This window comes from Patella vulgata, chromosome 6 (genome assembly GCF_932274485.2).
Source record: "Patella vulgata chromosome 6, xgPatVulg1.2, whole genome shotgun sequence".
Taxonomy (NCBI): domain Eukaryota; kingdom Metazoa; phylum Mollusca; class Gastropoda; family Patellidae; genus Patella; species Patella vulgata.
This window is the reverse complement of record NC_065884.2, coordinates 58,095,020-58,114,067: the sequence shown is the minus strand read 5'-3', so window position 1 is coordinate 58,114,067 and position 19,048 is coordinate 58,095,020. Positions and strand designations below refer to the sequence as shown.

The following is a 19,048-nucleotide window of genomic DNA, read 5'->3' as shown; positions in this document are numbered from 1 at the left end:
GACCTGCTTATATTGGGGGCGTTAAATTGTAAGCTTTTCGCAATTTGCACAAAAAAGTGACTAAAGAAACTGCTAGGGCTCCACAATAACCTAAAGACTGATTATCTCCCATTATAATAGGATTTTACTTACCAATTGTAAAAGTGATGAGAATAAACGACAGATTTCATGATCAGGTTTTCCAGCAGCAATGTGAGCAAATTTAACTCTTGTTTTAACAGTTAATTCGTCCAATATCTGGCTACCATATTGATGAATATCAAAGGCTGGACGATGTTCCTGAAAATATGTACATGTTTAGATAAAAGGAGAGATAAAAATGAGGTTTAACATCCACTTGACACTAGCTAGGTCCTTTCAGGACTAACATATGGTTCAACTATATTTCAGTAATGCAATTGCACATAGGGGTCTTTAGCAGTGGGAGGAAACCAACTAGGCTGGTCAGACGACCCTACTCCTTGTCACGTACAAGCGGGGAATCGTAACCACACCACTTGACTCAATGACAGACCTTTTGATCTAATGTGCATGTGTTAAACAATCCAGCTGACGAGCCCGCCCCCACCTCCAAGTTAAGGTAAACCGATGTCACTTCTCATTGAGTTCACATAGCCAGTGGTGTATACAATGAGCAGGAAACACTGAAACAATGTGTGTAACATTTAGCTTCTAGAGTGTTCATAAGCAATTGTGGACGACGAACTACAGGCATCAATATATGACCACATTTCAATGCAGCTGTATCAAAAATGAAAATTATTTTCATAGCTTCACCAGTAGGCCTCTACAGTCTGCATAGCCGTGCCCCTCTCCCCACTGTATCACTGTGCTTGTGACTCTCCTAGTCAGTGGTTTTATTTTCACTTCAAGGTTATTTTCTAACTTCTAAAACCTAGCTTCAACTATCGCTTCCTTTAGAAATTTAGTAGAAAACCCAATATCACTTCTCATTTGAGAATTTCACATAGTTATTACACAATTGTGTATCTGGGAACTTTATAAATGACAGCAGACAGAATAGTAATTGAGCGATATTTTAGTACTGTGATATGAGTAGAATTGTAACTGATTCCAACACAGAAAACATGTTTAAACTCTGTTTACTGGTGGAAATTGTTTTCTCTTTCAGTTGCGAATACATTGTTCCTTTGTTGTTATAAGATATTTACGGTTATTTCCAGAACATTCCCTTCTTAAATTCTTTTTTGGAAATCTACCTGTACATGAAAATCTGCTTATTCAATTAACAGATGACAGATTAAAATAGTAATGCAATCCACAAACAAAATAAAAGATGGCCATACCTCTGCTTCTAGCCTAGGTAATATCTTTTCTTCCCATTCAGCCACTTTCTGAGCAATTTCTGTTGTATGAAAATAATTACCACAGGCCATAAACCTTTCCTGAAAACATAGTTCAATACAGACTAATGATCACGTAAAAAAAACAATGTTAAAATATAAACAACAGTATTATACAGCGGAACCCCTTCAATCCAAACATTAGGGTTCCTATAAAAAGTCTCTGGACTAGAGAAATTCAGGACTGCTGGATCAAGTCCATATTTGTTTAAAATGAGAGCTGTTCCCCTGCCCATTAATGTGACAAATGTTGAGAATACTTATCTACAAAATAAAGAATCTTTATACATTTAAACAATGGATTAGTTAAAGATGCATTATGTAAGATTGTGACCATTGCTATAGTAGTTTCAAAATTAATATGAAAAATGAATATATCGAAAATTTCATTCAAATTACTTCCTTCTGAGCAAAGTTATCAGTGTGGGAAGCTGTAGCATCGATTGTTAATTATGAAGTCTCAATTATCTATTTTATTGTTGACGGGCATTCTAATCCATTTAAATCCCAACCATTCAAATCCCTAAAGAGGTGATTATAGGCTTGTCATGTTAATAAAAGTGTAAATAATATAACATTTGGGGCCAAAACAAAGACCTGCAATAGGCAGATTTAGCTCTTACATAATGCATCTTTAACACATTAGAAATGATATTTTGAGTACAGGATGCATACTCTGATGAAATTAATTTTAAACTCAGATTTCAATTTTCATCTTTTATATCAGACTTTTAATGTCCACTATAGGTATAAATCATTTACACTGTCAAAACATAATATTTGAGTCATCTCCCTTTATATTTCATATCCCCCTTATAATGGATTTTATTAAAGATAAAAACTTACTATATGTTGTCTTGCTAATTCTTCATAACTTGTAAGTTCATCTCTATTAAAAGTAAAATTATCTGTAAAGGAAATACACATAAATAAAACTGTAAACAAAAACCAAGACAAACTACATGTATATACTTTCAAATTCTTACTGTCAAGGGGTCTTTTACGTGCATGACAATGTATACACTGTTCCTTGCACAACTTACAAAGTGAAGCCATGCTGGTTAATATGAAATGAAATGGGGTTTAACAATGGGGTCTGTAATACTTGAGAACAGGTAGTCATAAAATCAAAAATACAGAAACTTACGAATCATGTCACGCTCATGACCAACAGATATATCAAACGCTGGTGCTGCTTCTAACCCATTATCAACAACATCATCATCAACATCATCTTCTCCCCCTCCAAACTCATCAGCTGTAACAAAATATTAACCAGAAGATTCAGACATCAACATCCTATACCCTTGTATACCAAAAAAAAAAGTCACATTTTTTTCCCTTTTAAACACAAAATGATTAAATCCAAGAATTTTGTAATTAGCAAACTACTATAACAAATTGATGTGTGAGTGTAAAAAGTTTTATAAAGATATCTTACGAAATATACTTTTGAAACAAAACAGGGACGGAAGATAGGCATTTTAATATCCCTCCATTAACTTCAAAAACCATAGCAAAGCAACATTTTTGTACAATGATACATTTTGAAGCAAGTATTAGAAACCTTGATGGTTTCTCTGTAATAATTGTTGAGAGAGAAGCACCAAAAGTAAATAAAACAACTGTCAGTCTGTCAGTATAATTTCAAAGTAAACTGTGATTTAAAGTTTAACTTTTCTGCACCAATAAAGACAGGTATACACCATACGGTCGGTGTGCTATTAGGGAAACTCTGCCCAGAATGCAGGGATTAAGCCTACTCTTATTTTGCTTTAAAACTATCTTAAGACATACGGCCAATGGTGTACATGTGATTTCTGTCTTTCAACCCATCTAAACAACTAGACACTTTTCCTTGAAAGGCCCTCCATCAAAATAAACTTAACCTCTGACCCATGACCACTGTTTACACTGTATAAACAGTAAACTCTCACCCATGCACACTGATATAAACAGTAAACTCATGTACACATATATAAATAGTAAACCAAAAAAACACAACATTGTGCACTATGGATTTCAGCTTAACTAAAAAGGTCTTATGGCTTCCTTTTTGTTTTAACATATAAATATTACCTTTTAGTTTACTAATAATCACTTGTACTTGATAACGACAAGAGGATACTAATCGAAATGTCATGCTATATGTGTACAAACCAGTGATTGTTGTTTTCATTTAAATTGTGTTGTGTTTTTTTTTTTTAAAGGCTCAATACCACTCTTGTTGTAACTAAATGATATGTCCCAATCTTTATTCTGGTCAACAAATTGTACTATTTTACAATATTCCAATTAATTGATGATACAAATTTCATCTTAACACACCTAATTTAAAAAATTGGAAAGTTCAACTAAATGATTTGAAAAGCCTAACGTAAACCTTTTCAACTGTGACTTGGATTTAAAAATATTTTCGAACCCTCTGGACAAGTGAAATAGGATGTAATGGATAATTTACACAACAGGTAGAACACTTAAACATCTAGTACTTAGAATAAGGCTATTATTTATTTTCTGGGGCTGTCAATTGTCCCTTTAATGTGCTCAATTGCTAAACGCCACTCAAGGATTAAAATAATAAACCAATCTGATTAAAATACAGATCTATATTTCGTTTTGATTTCTATACTTTTGATAGCATTTACTGCATGAAGATTTGACCAGTTGTACGTAGTGGGAGGTCGTGTCAGGGGTCATACAACTGGCTTTTGACCCTATGATGTCAGGCTTTTAATTTCTTAATCACTATTTATCAGCGTTGATGTTCCTACTGGGATACCCAAAGTTCTGTCTACTGCACACTAAACACTCGCCGTAACAGACCGTTTCATTGGCTAATCCCTAACATCAATCAGAATGCGGGTTATATAACAACTCTTCCATATCCTAGTGTAGTAAATACAGTAAAACTATAAAAAATGAAACGAAATCAGATTGATAGTAAACTGTCAATCATGCATACTGATATAAACAGTAAACTGTCACCCATGCACACTGATATAAATATATTTACCATCTGGGATTTCAATTTCCCTATCTTCAAATTCTTCTAACTGTTTGGAGTTTACTGATTTCTGTAAAATACAAGAGCATCGGTATTGTTTCAATATACGTCCACATTCCTGGGGGTCGGGGCATGCACCAAAATAAATAATTGCTGTCTTTATGGTATAAGGAATAAATCGTCGGTGAAGTGTCAAAAGGGTGTATCTCGGGAAAATAGTCAAATACACTTTTTTGCATTTTTAAACTCTCCCAATTAATATGCACATTTCTATCTAAGCTGTTCATCTCTACGCCAATTAGAACTGTTCTGGGATCATGTGTCCAAATGTTGTATCTTGATTTGTGGAAATTTTGAAATGCAAAGAGTTCTATTTCTTAATCTTTAGAAATTCTTAGATACACCCTTTGGAGTACTTTGGACACTTCACCGACGAAATATGCAAAGTTCCAAGATGATCCATTCAAAATTGCAGCCTGTAGACAATAAACACAAAAATTGGGCATGGCATCAACTAGTAATGAAAAATATGACATAATATATCTTTAATATTAAACAGTAGCAAATGAGATTGTTGGGACACTTTGTTGGGACCTTGTATGATAAATCTAGTTTAAAGACGTATTGTTACAATTATTATAAACACATTACACAACCAGGATTTAATGAACCTCTGGAATGTCCTGATAATTACTTCTATTTCATTTTACACACCTATGTATTAATGAACTATTGGGACATACGTATAACGACGTAATAATAGTTGTCAGGACGGTCCCAATAAAGACGTATATTCAATTCACACACCACAATTTTAATAACTAATTCACAGTTTCACACACACTGTTGGAACTTCCACCCCCCGACTTCCATGGTAAATTTCCTTACAACATACCGGCAGTAGCCTTGTTTCGGTTGACATAATTTTCTAACGAAAAAGTGCACGCTTTCCCACCCACCTCCCTCTCTAACCAACTCCATTTCCATGGATTCTTTACGTTGTCAAGGCTCTTAATCACATGGATGTCATCTCGATAATTTGATTTGCCGCCATATTCATATCCGGGAAATAGGACAATTTGTCTGGGAGCAGGTCATTGCATCACACTACCGGTTCATCTCGGGCTGTTTCATTCCAAATTTACATGGGTCGTTTCATCCCACTTTCAGGTCGTTCCATCCGACAAATTAAAAAACAAGTATTACAGGTATTTTTAATATTTTATTTATACATTAATAACAATAAAAATATGTCAATGCACTTGAGAGAGTACTCTTCAGTAACTTTTCTTCCATAAGTATGTGTTATAGTTTATCTTTCATCTGCGTCCATATAAATTTCCTGCCAACTTAAGAAAGACACTTGATGTTATGGATCCCTTCGAATATCTTTCCCATGCATTAAATATCTTTTCATTTATTTTACAGTATGTTTTTCTACAATTTTGGAAATTGAACCCCTCTTCAACTATCTGCCATTTCTTCTTTTAATATTGAAATCAATGTGTAAAAACTGATACCAGCTCCCATAGACCTCGAATTCAGACGTCTTTGCCATCCTGAAATACATTAATGCCATATTAAAGAATGTCACCTCAGTAATCAGAAATTCTGTGTTAACCTGAAACATTAAATAGTATAAATTACAACTATAAAATAGTATGTATATTATAAAATAGTACAAATATAATTACCTCAAACATAATAGTATATTTTTTATAAAACATAAAATAAATATAATTACCTCAAACATAATAGTATATACATGTACATTAAAAAAACATAAAAGAAATATAATTACCTCAAACATAATATGTGGGGGATGGTTCTGTGGGGCGATGTTTTTCTCTGTATCTATTCACCACTCTTTTTAACAACATGGGATTGGGTACTCGCACATCAGTCCGTTGGTGGGATTCTTTAATTTCCATTTTAGCAATTTGCAGAGCAGGTCTAAAGAGTTGGTCAAGTGCAGCAGATTTGATCTAAAATATTAATTATATCAATTAAAATATTAATTATATCAATTAAAATATTAATTATATCAATTAAAATATTAATCATATCAATTAAAATAGTAATTATATCAATTAAAATAGTAATTATATCAATTAAAATAGTAATTATATCAATTAAAATAGTAATTATATCAATTAAAATAGTAATTATATTATGTTACATCATATTTTTTCCACACACCCTATCTATTCCACACATATTCAATTGTTAACACACATACCTTTGCCGTAAGTTTAGTATTTTTCATAATGCCGGGGTCACAGTCATGAATATGGTTATCATTTGGATTGAAATCAGTCCCACGTTGTGTCACTGTGGCCGAACACGGAATACTTTTACTCTTTCTGGAACAAACCCAATACGTAGAGACAGGTGACGATCTCTGAAATACAGAAATAACGGTGTTAAAACGGAGTGACAATTGTTGTTTTCTGCTGTCGTTGTTTATTAAGGTGAGCGATCGCTCTCGATCACCTGCCACGCAACTGAATGTCGACCGAATGCAGGCATTTCTCCCGCCCCTTAAAATTGAAAACCGCTCTCCTTTACAAAGTCATGTGTGCGTGTGTGGTGTGGGGGGTGGGGGCATTATCATTTATGAAACCAGGAATGACCCCCTGACATGGAATTATTGATCTTCAGAACCATTTCCCTTACACACAACTAATCACTTTCCTTCATATCAGATCGCTCTCCTTAATTTCTAAATCACTCTTCTTATATAAACTGGCAGAGCTTTTTAGGGGAGCGATTTTTTCAATTTGTTGAATAAGGGGAGCTTTTTTCGACTCTGCTCTAAACTACAAATAACAATGACTGTTTGTGATCAGTAACTAGTTAATTAAAGATACATTAGTTAAGAGTTTGATAAAGAGTTGGTAATTCTTGCTATTATAATTCAAAAATAGATGATGAAAAAAGAAAATATTGAAAATTTCATTCAAATTACTTCATTCTGAGCCAAGTTATCATTGTTTGTAGTTTTGACAAGATAAGTGATGTGATAACCAGGGGACTGGTATAATCGGGACTAAGCCTCGCTTTCCCATTTTTAAATTTAATTTTTAAATGGCAAACCGTTTTAATCTAGTTAAAATCTTGAGTATCCGATGCCATCGAGAGTCGATTATGGTCTTGTTTTGTTAATAAATGTCTAATTAATAGTTTCTATAACATTTCAGCCCTAAAGAAAGACCTGCAATAGGCAGATTTAGCTCTTACATAGTGTATGTTTAAATGATATTTACTCAAGCAGTTAAATGATAAACACAACAGTTCTATGGATAACAATTACTATATTTCTATAAAGCTACGTTTCAACAATGATTCTCTTGTCGTTATCAAGCACCATTGTTAAAAGGCAGTGGCTATTTGCCACATGTGGTAAGCAAGAATTTCAATGTAGTCGTAAGGCTATATTGAAATTCTTGCTTACCACATGAAACTTACAGATTATGATAACATTGATAACATCTCTGAGTGACAAAACTTTCGGCCACTTCCGGTTTGCGGTTTCCGAGATATGGGGGTTACCACACATTTCATGTGGCACGGCTACAGACCACAATTATGAATCGATATCCATGACACTAACAGATTATGATAACATTAATATCTCAGAGTAGCCAAAATTCCGGCCAATTCCGGTAAGCGGTTTCCGAGATATCAGGTTACCACACATTTCATGTGGCACGGCTACAGACCACAATTATCAACCGATTTCCATGAAACTTACAGAATATGATAACATTAATTATATCTCAGAGTAGGCAAAATTTCGACCACTTCTGGTTAGCGGTTTCCGAGATGTCAGGTTACCACACATTTCATGTGGCACGGCTAGACCACAATTATCAACCCATTTCAATGAAACTTACAGAATATGACAATATTAATAATATCTCAGAGTAGCCAAAATTCCGGCCAATTCCGGTAAGCTGTTTCCGAGATATCAGGTTACCACACATTTCATGTGGCACGGCTACAGACCACAATTATCAACTGATGTCCATGAAACTTACAGAATATGATAACATTAATAATATCTCAGAGTAGGCAAAATTTCGAAAACTTCCGGTTAGCGGTTTCGGAGATATCAGGTTACCACGCATTTCATGTGGCACGGCTACAGACCACAATTATCAACCGATTTCCATGAAACTTACAGAATATGACAACATTTATAATATCTCAGAGTAGCCAAAATTTCGGCCACTTCCGGTTAGCGGTTTCTGAGATATCGGGTTACCACACATTTCATGTGGCACGGCTACAGACCACAATTATCAACCCATTTCAATGAAACTTACAGAATATGACAATATTAATAATATCTCAGAGTAGCCAAAATTTCGGCCACTTCCGGTAAGCGGTTTCCGCGATATCAGGTTACCACACATTTCATGTGGCACGGCTACAGACCACAATTATCAACTGATGCCCATGAAACTTACAGAATGGAGATCAGTTGATAATTGTGGTCTGTAGCCGTGCCACATGAAATGTGTGGTAACCTGATATCTCGGAAACCGCTAATCAGAAGTGGCCGAAATTTTGGCTACTCTGAGATATTATTAAAGTAATTATAATTTGCTAGTTTCATTGAAATTGGTTGATAATTGTGGTCTGTAGTCGTGCCACATGAAATGTGTGGTAACCTGATATCTCGGAAACCGCTAACCGGAAGTGGTCGAAATTTGGCTACTCTGAGATATTATTAATGTAATTATAATCTGCAAGTTTCATGGAAATCGGTTGATAATTGTGGTCTGTAGCCGTGCCACATGAAATGCGTGGTAACCTGATATCTCCGAAACCGCTAACCGGAAGTTTTCGAAATTTTGCCTACTTTGAGATATTATTAATGTAATTATAATCTGCTAGTTTCATCCAAATCGGTTGATAATTGTGTTCTGTAGCCGTGCCACATGAAATGTGTGGTAACCTGATATCTCGGAAACCGCTAACCGGAAGTTTTCGAAATTTTGCCTACTCTGAGATATTATTAATGTTGTCATATTCTGTAAGTTTCATGGATATCGGTTTATAATTGTGGTCTGTAGCCGTGCTACATGAAATGTGTGGTAACCTGATATCTCGGAAACCGCTAACCGCAAGTGGGCGAAATTTTGGCTACTCTGAGATATTATGAAAGCAATAATAATCTGCAAGTCTCATTGAAATCGGTTGATAATTGTGGTCTGTAGCCGTGCCACATGAAATGTGTGGTAACCTGATATCTCGGAAACTGCTAACCGGAAGTGGCCGATATTTTGGCTACTCTTAGATATTATGAATGTTGTCATATTCTGTAAGTTTCATGGAAATCGGTTGATAATTGTGGTCTGTAGCTGTGCCACATGAAATGTGTGGTAACCTGATATCTCGGAAACCGCTAACCGGAAGTGGCCGAAATTTTGCCTACTCTGAGATATTATTAAAGTAATTATAATCTGCAAGTTTCATTGAAATCGGTTGATAATTGTGGTCTGTAGTCGTGCCACATGAAATGTGAGGTAACCTGATATCTCGGAAACCACTAAACGGAAGTGGCCGAAACTTTGCGTACTCTGAGATATTATTAAAGGTATCATATTCTGTAAGTTTCATGGGAATCGGTTGATAATTGCGGTACGGGGACTTGCCACATGTGGCAAATAGTCTCCGGATTGTCTTACCACATGTGGCAAATAGCCTCAGCCTTGTTAAAACGTAGCTTTATAGAAATATAGAAATTGTTATCCATAGAACTGTTGTGTTTATTTTAATGTGTTCAATTACTAAATGCCATTCAAACAGTATAACAGTTAAATGATATTTCCTCAAGCAGTTAAAGGAAACTCACCTTTATTGTGAAAGAAAATCCATCAGAAGTTACTAATTTTGCTTTACCCCGCTTTGTTCCATTCTCAACTATTTCATATTTAATTTGAAGATTATCCATAATTGTCGTGTCAAGCTGGTGTTCTGGTAAAGATCTGAAATATATTTTACATCAATAATTCAGCGGTGGAAGGAAGCAAGGAATGGTGTTGCAGGAAATGTTGAGTAACTACCTCAATATAGAGTAATAATACAGGATATGATCTCAGATATTTTAACAACAATACAGACCTTAATTTTAGAGAAACTTGTGTAGTAAAAGAAGCCCTTGTTATTTTTATAGAAGATAATTTCTTTTTATCTTGAAATAAAAAAGTAATTTAAAATATCAAATTCTGAAATAATAATTGAAATTGTGTATGGAAAATTCCACCAGCATGATTCAACGTGGTCGTAGACAGAATCAAACTACATGGGTTGGTAACATATTGTTGTGTTAATTTAACACATAGCCAAATAAGTTTTTGCTTAGGTGTGTTTGAAATTTGAAATTATTGTTGTCAACTGTTGGACATTTAAAATATCTTCCTTTCTCACATTTCTAAACTGAGTACTATGTCCTATACTTCAGTCTTGTGGGAGTGGGAAGAAAGGGGACAATAGAGAGGAACAATCTGATATCCACTCAACACTTAAACATACATTATGCAAGAGCTAAATCTGCCAATTGCAGGTTTTTCTTTAGGCCTGAAATGTTATCTAAATTATTTATTAGACATTAATTAACTTATCCAGCTCATAATCCACTCTTGATGGCATCGCTAGCCTGTGATATTTACTGGATTAGAACCCTGTCTGCTGCTTCTGATTAAATCAAAAAATGGATAATCGAGACTGTTTTTTATCGTACCGACTGACTTCAGTAATGATGATCGAGACTATGCCCAAAATTCAATCGCTAAATACTTGGTTCATGGTGGATCAATTTGACTGAAATTCTCAGCAAATTCCCTTTACATTATCTAGTTTTTAACTATTATAGTGAGACCTACCAGCTCTTTATCTAATCTCCCATAATGTATCTTTAATAGGGTGGGGGGAGAGAGAGAGAGAGAGAGAGAGAGAGCACTTAACAAGGAGTGAGACAGGGAGGAGCTAACGCCTATACAAGACATAATGTAAATACTTACATACATTGTACTTCTTTTTTTCTTTCTACTGTTAGTTTCTAATGACGCGTCCTCTTTCTCAACTGAACGAAGAGACTAATAATTTCAAATCTATACCCCCATAATTTGATTAATTATTAAGACCTTTCTATAACAATACCCAAATCAATAATTTCAGTCATTGGTGGGATTTATTGCCAATGAGATAATGAACGATACAGGAAATACACACTAATGTTATGTGTTCCACATAAGCATCTATTCACTATTGGTATCAAATATTGGCTCTCCCTTAAAGACAGCAATTACTTCCAGGCCTTCGTTTAGTATTGGGTTAATACCATTTGACCACATTTCGCAATTAAATGCAGAGGTTGTGTGAACAAATTTGAATAGCCGCTTCTGTCAGGACTTTTAAGAAATGGCTTCTGATTGGCCAGTACACTCTAACTTTGTAACTGGCCATTTGATTGGATATTGACAATACAGGGTCATGAAATTTCATGCGAACGATACCAATCGGTTACGTGCAGTCGCGCCAACTCAAAATCATGTGACCGATTTCCTGGTTACGCAAATTGAAATATTGGTTACGTTAAAAAATTTATTCACATATGATAAATTTTTATACAGGATGACTTTGTGTCACAGGTCTAAATTACTAGTATTATAGCTTTTAAATTAACGGTCAGCACAAACTCCATTCATTCTTGGTATTTCATTTCTCCATCTTACCGGTACTTTGACAGATCACATATTTTGACATCACGTATTGACCAGTTGCATGCAGGTTTATTTAAAAATGCCCCCCATACCTAAGTCTTTAATTGATTAGTTATGCCATAAATATTTGAAAGTGTGCCTTTGGATTTTCAAATACAAAAAGGGTTTGACTATTTAACATGTCAGCTATATTTCCAAAGAATTTACTACACATGTTCCTTTCAGTAGCCCCTTCTATCCCGGATAAGAACGACAAAACTGGGGGCCCATGGGTGAAATGACCAAAATGATGATTTAATTCGACATTGCATACAACGATCAACTTCGTGCATACCCTTCCTTCCTTCCTTAAGAACACCTACTTTATCCCCCTGAAAGATGAGTTAATTCGACTTCCGCGTACAACATTCATTTTTTCAAGAAAAGTTTCACTATTGGTCCCCTAGAACACAACACTAACATGGGAAGGGGACCCGCAACTTAAGAATCAAGGTTCAGAGTATCAGTCACCGCTGTCCACTCATCTAGCATAGTATAAATTTTGGATGCAATTTTCGAAACAACCTGAACCTAGCTCCCTTACTAAAATGATTTTACTGTACTGTCTATTTTAATATTATTGTATCACATCAGACTATTCTGTATCCTTTTGAGGCTTTGTTTATAGAGTGCCGAGGTTAATAAATATTATTTATCAATCAGTCGGTACCTATGAGTGAGGCTGTATCTACTTTCTGATCAATTACAACAGGTTATTACTTGTTAATAAGAAGTAATTCAGCTAGCTTACTAAGGAGAATATTTTCGAAAGTAGAGATTTAATATACGATTTTCTGACCGGCCATATTCTGGAAAGCTGACTAAATTTTAAACTAAGATTTTTATAAACTTTGATTAGCCTAATAATCATTAAGTTAATCATTGTTCGAGAATACCATAAAATGTGATATTCTGGATCGTTGACTTGTACTTAACCTTTGACTAAGTCACCCCAAATATTTGTCATCTCAGGTGGGTACTTGAAGAAAGGATTAAGTCTATGGATATTCCATTATGATGCATTGAGTTATGCAGTTATGAACCAAATAAGTATGAAACAAAATTTATTTTGAAATGAAATGAAATGAAATGAGGTTTAACGTCCTTATCTGCTACTGCTGGGCTAATACAGTTTGCCATCAGAGTATTTTATCAAGAACAGCAGCACTACGGACTACTCTTATTTCGAATTCCGATTGTAGTAAGGGGTTCTTTTAGGTCCACGAGACCTCGGTTTTTCGCACCTCCTGTTTTGCACCACTGACAAAGGGTAACCAACCAGAAAGGAAAATCCAGATGAACCTTCTCGGCCAACAACGCAAGTGAACACGAGAACTCCTTGTTAGCGAGCCAGCATCTTACCCACGAAGCTTCCTTTTTTTAACACCATACATCTCCCTTTTTCTATAATTCACACACACTCTTTGCATACTGAACTTACGCTGTCTGCCTATAATTATATATATTTTTGATTTACTCCCCACCCCCACCCCCACCCCCATAAAAACCAAAACAAAACAAAACAAAGTGTAAGACATTTTGGGGCCGTAATGGATGCATGTTCCTGAAGGAACGACCAAGAGTTTACAACCTTGATAATGACATACGGAAAAAAGCCAGCGGTATTCCTTGTTTGTTACTAATGGCTCCACCTCCACCAACTCTGGCTATGGGATTGTTTACAACGGTGGATACATGATTTTTCAAAAGGGGTGGGGTGGGGTTCAGTCAAACTAAATTCTCACCGAACGTATCGAGGACAGCATATTTGGTGACACTTCAAGCAATTATGTAGAGAAAAAAAACCAGCAAAATCGAATATAAATGACATCTGTTGCATTAAAAGAGTGTTACACAATATTACCATTAAAGAGATGTAAGAAATAAAAAACAGCCAAGTTTTAAAACAGCCAGAGCAAAACCAATAATTAAAAATATACTGTTCATATTTTTTATATAAAAAATGATATTATATTTAATAGTATATTTAATATACCTCATGAAATTTTATAAAAATTGCAAAAGCAGTATCTAAATGACCAATCAAATTCCATTGAAACATGAAATAGAAACAATTTATGTTTATATAATGACATGCCAAGTGGGGCGATGTGAACAATTTTATTAAAAATGATAATTAAATTTTCATCTTCCAGGTGACCAGCCTACATCTGGGGTCTTATTTAAAGGGCCAATCTCAATTATATTTTGGAGAATAAAACTGTTTAATTGTGTGTTAAAAACCCTTAAAATCCTCTACCTTTGGACCAAGCAACTAACTCAATATACATGATACGTTTTCAAAGAAATTAAACCTGTCAGTCTTCATATCGAAACAGAGACCGGGGTCCAAAGCAGTATTATACGGTGGCTGGATAAAACCAGACTTTTACCTTATAAAAATAACGTGTAGATAAAATGTACCTTTCGTTATCAAGTACAGCATGTGGGTCATACACTGTATGGATCTCTAAAGGAACGGCAATAGAATATAAGGTCACTAAACGAAAAAAATTGATATCGCACCCTTAAAAGGGTTACGTATCCGGATAAGCGGTTTTGACGTCGACGTCAAAAGGACTCAATATTTCGCACTGCAATTTTGATAGAAGGTAAATACATCATTCCTCTAAAATTTGGCGCTTAAATTTCATACATACATTTTTGTTTCAAAAACTGTTAAAATCTGGAATGTTCCCTTTAAATAGAAATATTGCAAGTTTATACAACATTGACAAATAATGATAAATTTGGATGTTAATCCAAGAGTATTTTCTATTGTAGTGAGGACAATTTAGGGCTGTACGATATTGCAAAAAGGGACGATATCTATATTGGCATTTTTTTCAACGGTATAGTTAAATATCGCGATATTTAATAATAATGTCACTTTGCTATTAAATAAATTAAATATAAGTGCATTAAAGCTGACTACAGTGTGAGTAAGAATTGTGGGTAAGAATTGCTTAATTCATACACTTTAAACTTTACTTTTTTTATAATATAGATTTATTAAAATGAACAAAACAAAATCCTTTTTGGATAAAAACGTTTCAATGCTTTTTGTACTGCTAAGTTTTCCATAATTAAATTAAATACAACCGTTAAAAACTGCTGATGTTTAAAAAGCGTCTGCTTGTGACCTTGTGTAAGAAAATGTTCAAATATCACATGCAGTGGAAGTAAGTAGATGCGGTCACAAGTCTTGTATTGTAAATTCAAACAGTTTTACAAATACTAAATGATCCGGACTATCTTCCATTCAAGCATTCGATTGGCTGCGGTACTCCTGGCCTAACAGTGACAGTAATCTATTTATAGATCGTGTTATTTTAAAAATATGACAACCTATTTATAGCCTGGTAATTAGCCGCGGTAGTGGGAAATTTCAGGTGTTTAGTAGGCCTAAGCTTTACATGTAGCAACAACTTACAAATTATTGTCGACTAAAAACAAAGTAAAAGTAACGCAAACACGATGCAGTGAACAAAGGCTGCGGACACTGCGCAAGTGTTTTCAACATTTAACGATACTCAAAACATTAGTTTTATTATAGCTTATTGCCGTCGGCTAATTTCCACTGCTGTATAGTGTATTTATTATCTATTTTTATGATAATTTTTTTTCGATATTTGAAGTTTTTGGCGATATTCGATAAACCACTATATCGACGAATTTTGGCCACATGATATCGTAGTTGGGTCTGAAAATACCATATCGCGATAAATGACTATATCGAAAATAGGACAATTACACCTCCCCATTGTGAACTTAACTAGGTCGCTTGTGGGAAATGTGACAGATAACAACTACTGAATTCACGGTCACAATACTAAAAAATTCTACAATACAAAATATTTCATACTTTAATTTACTTTGTGAACTCAACTAGGTCGCTTGTGGGAAATGTGACGAATAACAACTACTGAAGTTCACTGTCCCAATCAGTGTTCGACACAAACGTCGGTCTGTAGGCCCGAGGCCAACTGATTTATTTGAGAACTCCTGCTTGCCTATTTCACTCAGGTCTGCCAGGCCTTCGTCTTGTTATCTTGCATTGTTAGTGTCCACATCCGACAATTCTGGAAATGATAGAACTGTCATAGAAACGCAACCTTCAAGTATCCGATAGTTGACGGTTATTGTTTACTTGTCATCGACATGACAGAAGCTGCTGTTTTTCCAAACATTGACTCGCGTAACCAGCCTCTGATTTGTAGCTGTTTTTTTATTCGGCTTTAGCGGCTTGAACTTCAATCAAGCAGACTGTAAAACTTTCGGCTAAATTTAACGGGTTAATAATAATTATTACTTTTTGATTAAGTAGTCAATCAACTTGCTTGTTGCCTACAATAACAGTCATACCTCGCCTTGGCTTGTGCATCTCGCTCAGGAATCTCACGTCTTCGACGCTTCGTATGAATTCCAGGTACCGGTAGATATTAAAAATAATAATTGGATCATAAATTTAAATCTTAGTTGAATATAATCCTTGGATAGAACACCGAATAAGTCATTAATAATATATTTTTCCGACAACATCTCCAATGCTGAATCCCCCAATGACACGCGACATCGGTTGGAATTATGTCAATAAACCGGCAATGCTAGTTTTAGTTTTAAGTAGCGTTTACCGCAATCTGATTAAAATACAGATCCATATTTAGTTTTTTTTATACTTTCGATGGCCTACACTACATGAAGATCTGACCGGTTGTAGCAATAGGTCGCGTCAGAGGTCTACGAGCGGCTTTTGGCCCTATGAAATCAGACATTTGATTAACCAATCAGTATCAATGTCACTAGTGGATTATCGACAATTCTGTGCAAAACACGCCTAAAGCTCGCCATAACAGACCGTTTCATTGGCTAATCCCTCACACCATTCAGAACACGTCAATGATAACTCTTCCAGATCCTAGTGTAATAAAGACAAGTAAAACGAAATTTTGAACTATAAAAACCAAACAAAATAGGATCTGTGTTTTAATCAGATTGCGTTTACCGTTATGATTTTTTATTTCATACACGTGCTGACAGGGGTTTAATTTTTAAAATATTGTCGTTATTATTATTGAAAGCTATATAGCATAGTTGTACGGAATTCTATTTTAAAGCAATTTCAATTATGGTTGTCACATGATCACTGTGCCGTGTGTCTATCATGGACAAATGAATAAAAACTTAATTCAATTTGCAAGTTATGTGATAGAAAACCAGCGGCTGCCAGGCAGGATACGCCCACATTTTCGAGAGATGGATAGAGAACAAACTAACAAGAAAGTGATTTTTTCACCTATCAAGGGCCATAATTCAGGAAATTACAATTCAATATGTGCGTATATCGAAAGGAACTGAGATCTTTGTGTTATAAACTTACATTTCAAGTTTCAACAAAATCGGACAAAAATTGTGACCTCTATAGGGTCCACAACCTTGATATACCATATTTTTATGCTATTTGAGAACGAACGGTGGCCATTTTGTCTGTCAATTTAGGGCCGATTTTCACGAAATTCGAACTCAGCCGTCCTTAGGGTGTAACGGTGATATAATAATACGGTCCACAAGCTAAAAACGCGATTTTTCGTACAATCAGGGGCCATAATTCAGGAAGTTATGGTCCCTTATACGCGAATATCGAAAGGAAGCGAGATCTTTGGGTTATAAACTTACATTTCAAGTTTCAACAAAATCGGATAAAAATTGTGACCTCTATAGGGTCCACAACCTTGATATACCATATTTTTAAGCTAGTTGAGAACGAACGGCGGCCATTTTGTCTGTCAATTTTGGGCCGATTTTCACGAAATATGAATTCAGTCGTCCTTAGGGTGTAACGGTGATATAATAATACGTTTTTTTAAATCGGATAAACAATATGACTTCTATAGGGTCCACAAGCTAAAAAGGCGATTTTTCGTACAATCAGGGGTCATAATTCAGGAAGTTACGGTCCGATATGCACGAATATCGAAAGGAACTGAGATCTTTGGGTTATAAATTTACATTTAAAGTTTCAACAAGATCTGATAACCAGCGGCTGCAGGCAGGATACGCCCACATTTTCGAGAGATGGATAGAGAACAAGCTAAGAAGAAAGTGATTTTTCCTACAATCAAGGGCCATAATTCAGGAAATTACAATTCGATATGTGGAAATATCAAAAGGAACCGAGATATTTGTGTTATAAACTTACATTTCAAGTTTCAACAAAATCGAATAAAAATTGTGACTTCTATAGGGTCCACAACTGTGAATATCCTTAGGGTGTAAAGGTGATATAATAATACGGTTTTTTAAATCGGATAAAAATTATGACCTCTATAGGGTCCACAAGCTAAAAACGCGATTTTTTGTACAATCAGGGGCCATAATTCAGGAAGTTATAGTCCCATATGCGTGAATATCGAAAGGAACCGAGAACTTTGGGTTATAAACTTATATTTCAAGTTTCAACAAAATTGGATAAAAATTGTGACCTCTATAGGGTCCACAATCTTGGTATACCATATTTTTACGCTAGTTGAGAACGAACGGCGGCCATTTTGTCTGTCAATTTTGGGCCAATTTTCACAAAATTCGAATTCAGCTGTCCTTAGGGTGTAACGGTAATATAATAATACAATTTTTTAAATCAGATAAAAATTATGACTCCTATTGGGTCCACAAGCTAACCAGCGGCTGTCAGGCAGTATACGCCCACATTTTCGAGAGATGGATAGAGAACAAGCTAAAAAGAAAGCAATTTTTTGTACAATCAGGGGCCATAATTCAGGAAGTTACAGTCCGATATGCGCGAATATCGACAGGAACCGAAATCTTTGGGTTATAAACTTACATTTCAAGTTTCAACAAAATCGGATAAAAATTGTGACCTCTATAGGGTCCACAACCTTGATATA

At 35.0% G+C, this 19,048-nt stretch overlaps 2 protein-coding genes and 1 long non-coding RNA gene across 6 annotated transcripts in view; 1 reads left to right on the top strand and 2 right to left on the bottom strand.

Annotated features, from left to right (window-relative positions):
- Nucleotides 1–19,048, bottom strand: part of LOC126824902 (condensin-2 complex subunit H2) — an 88,677-nt gene that overhangs the window by 14,007 nt on the left and 55,622 nt on the right. For all 4 annotated transcript variants that reach the window (XR_007681674.1, XM_050554331.1, XM_050554332.2 and 1 more), the window contains 5 exons: nucleotides 4,381–4,441; nucleotides 2,512–2,622; nucleotides 2,211–2,272; nucleotides 1,308–1,406; nucleotides 133–279 (listed from right to left, as the gene is read on the bottom strand). Coding sequence is in view for 3 of the 4 variants with exons in the window: in XM_050554331.1 (XP_050410288.1) it covers nucleotides 133–279; nucleotides 1,308–1,406; nucleotides 2,211–2,272; nucleotides 2,512–2,622; nucleotides 4,381–4,441 (480 nt within the window). In the remaining variant the exon portion in view is untranslated. The remainder of the gene's footprint in view (nucleotides 1–132; nucleotides 280–1,307; nucleotides 1,407–2,210; nucleotides 2,273–2,511; nucleotides 2,623–4,380; nucleotides 4,442–19,048) is intronic.
- Nucleotides 1–19,048, top strand: part of LOC126824906 (GDP-D-glycero-alpha-D-manno-heptose dehydrogenase) — a 51,605-nt gene that overhangs the window by 15,304 nt on the left and 17,253 nt on the right. The gene's annotated exons all lie outside the window — the stretch shown is intronic.
- LOC126824909 (uncharacterized) lies at nucleotides 5,150–10,440 on the bottom strand. The gene is made up of 4 exons (XR_007681678.2): nucleotides 10,235–10,440; nucleotides 6,611–6,772; nucleotides 6,173–6,356; nucleotides 5,150–5,930 (listed from the first exon to the last, which is right to left on the bottom strand). It is a non-coding gene; the product is annotated as an uncharacterized LOC126824909 (long non-coding RNA).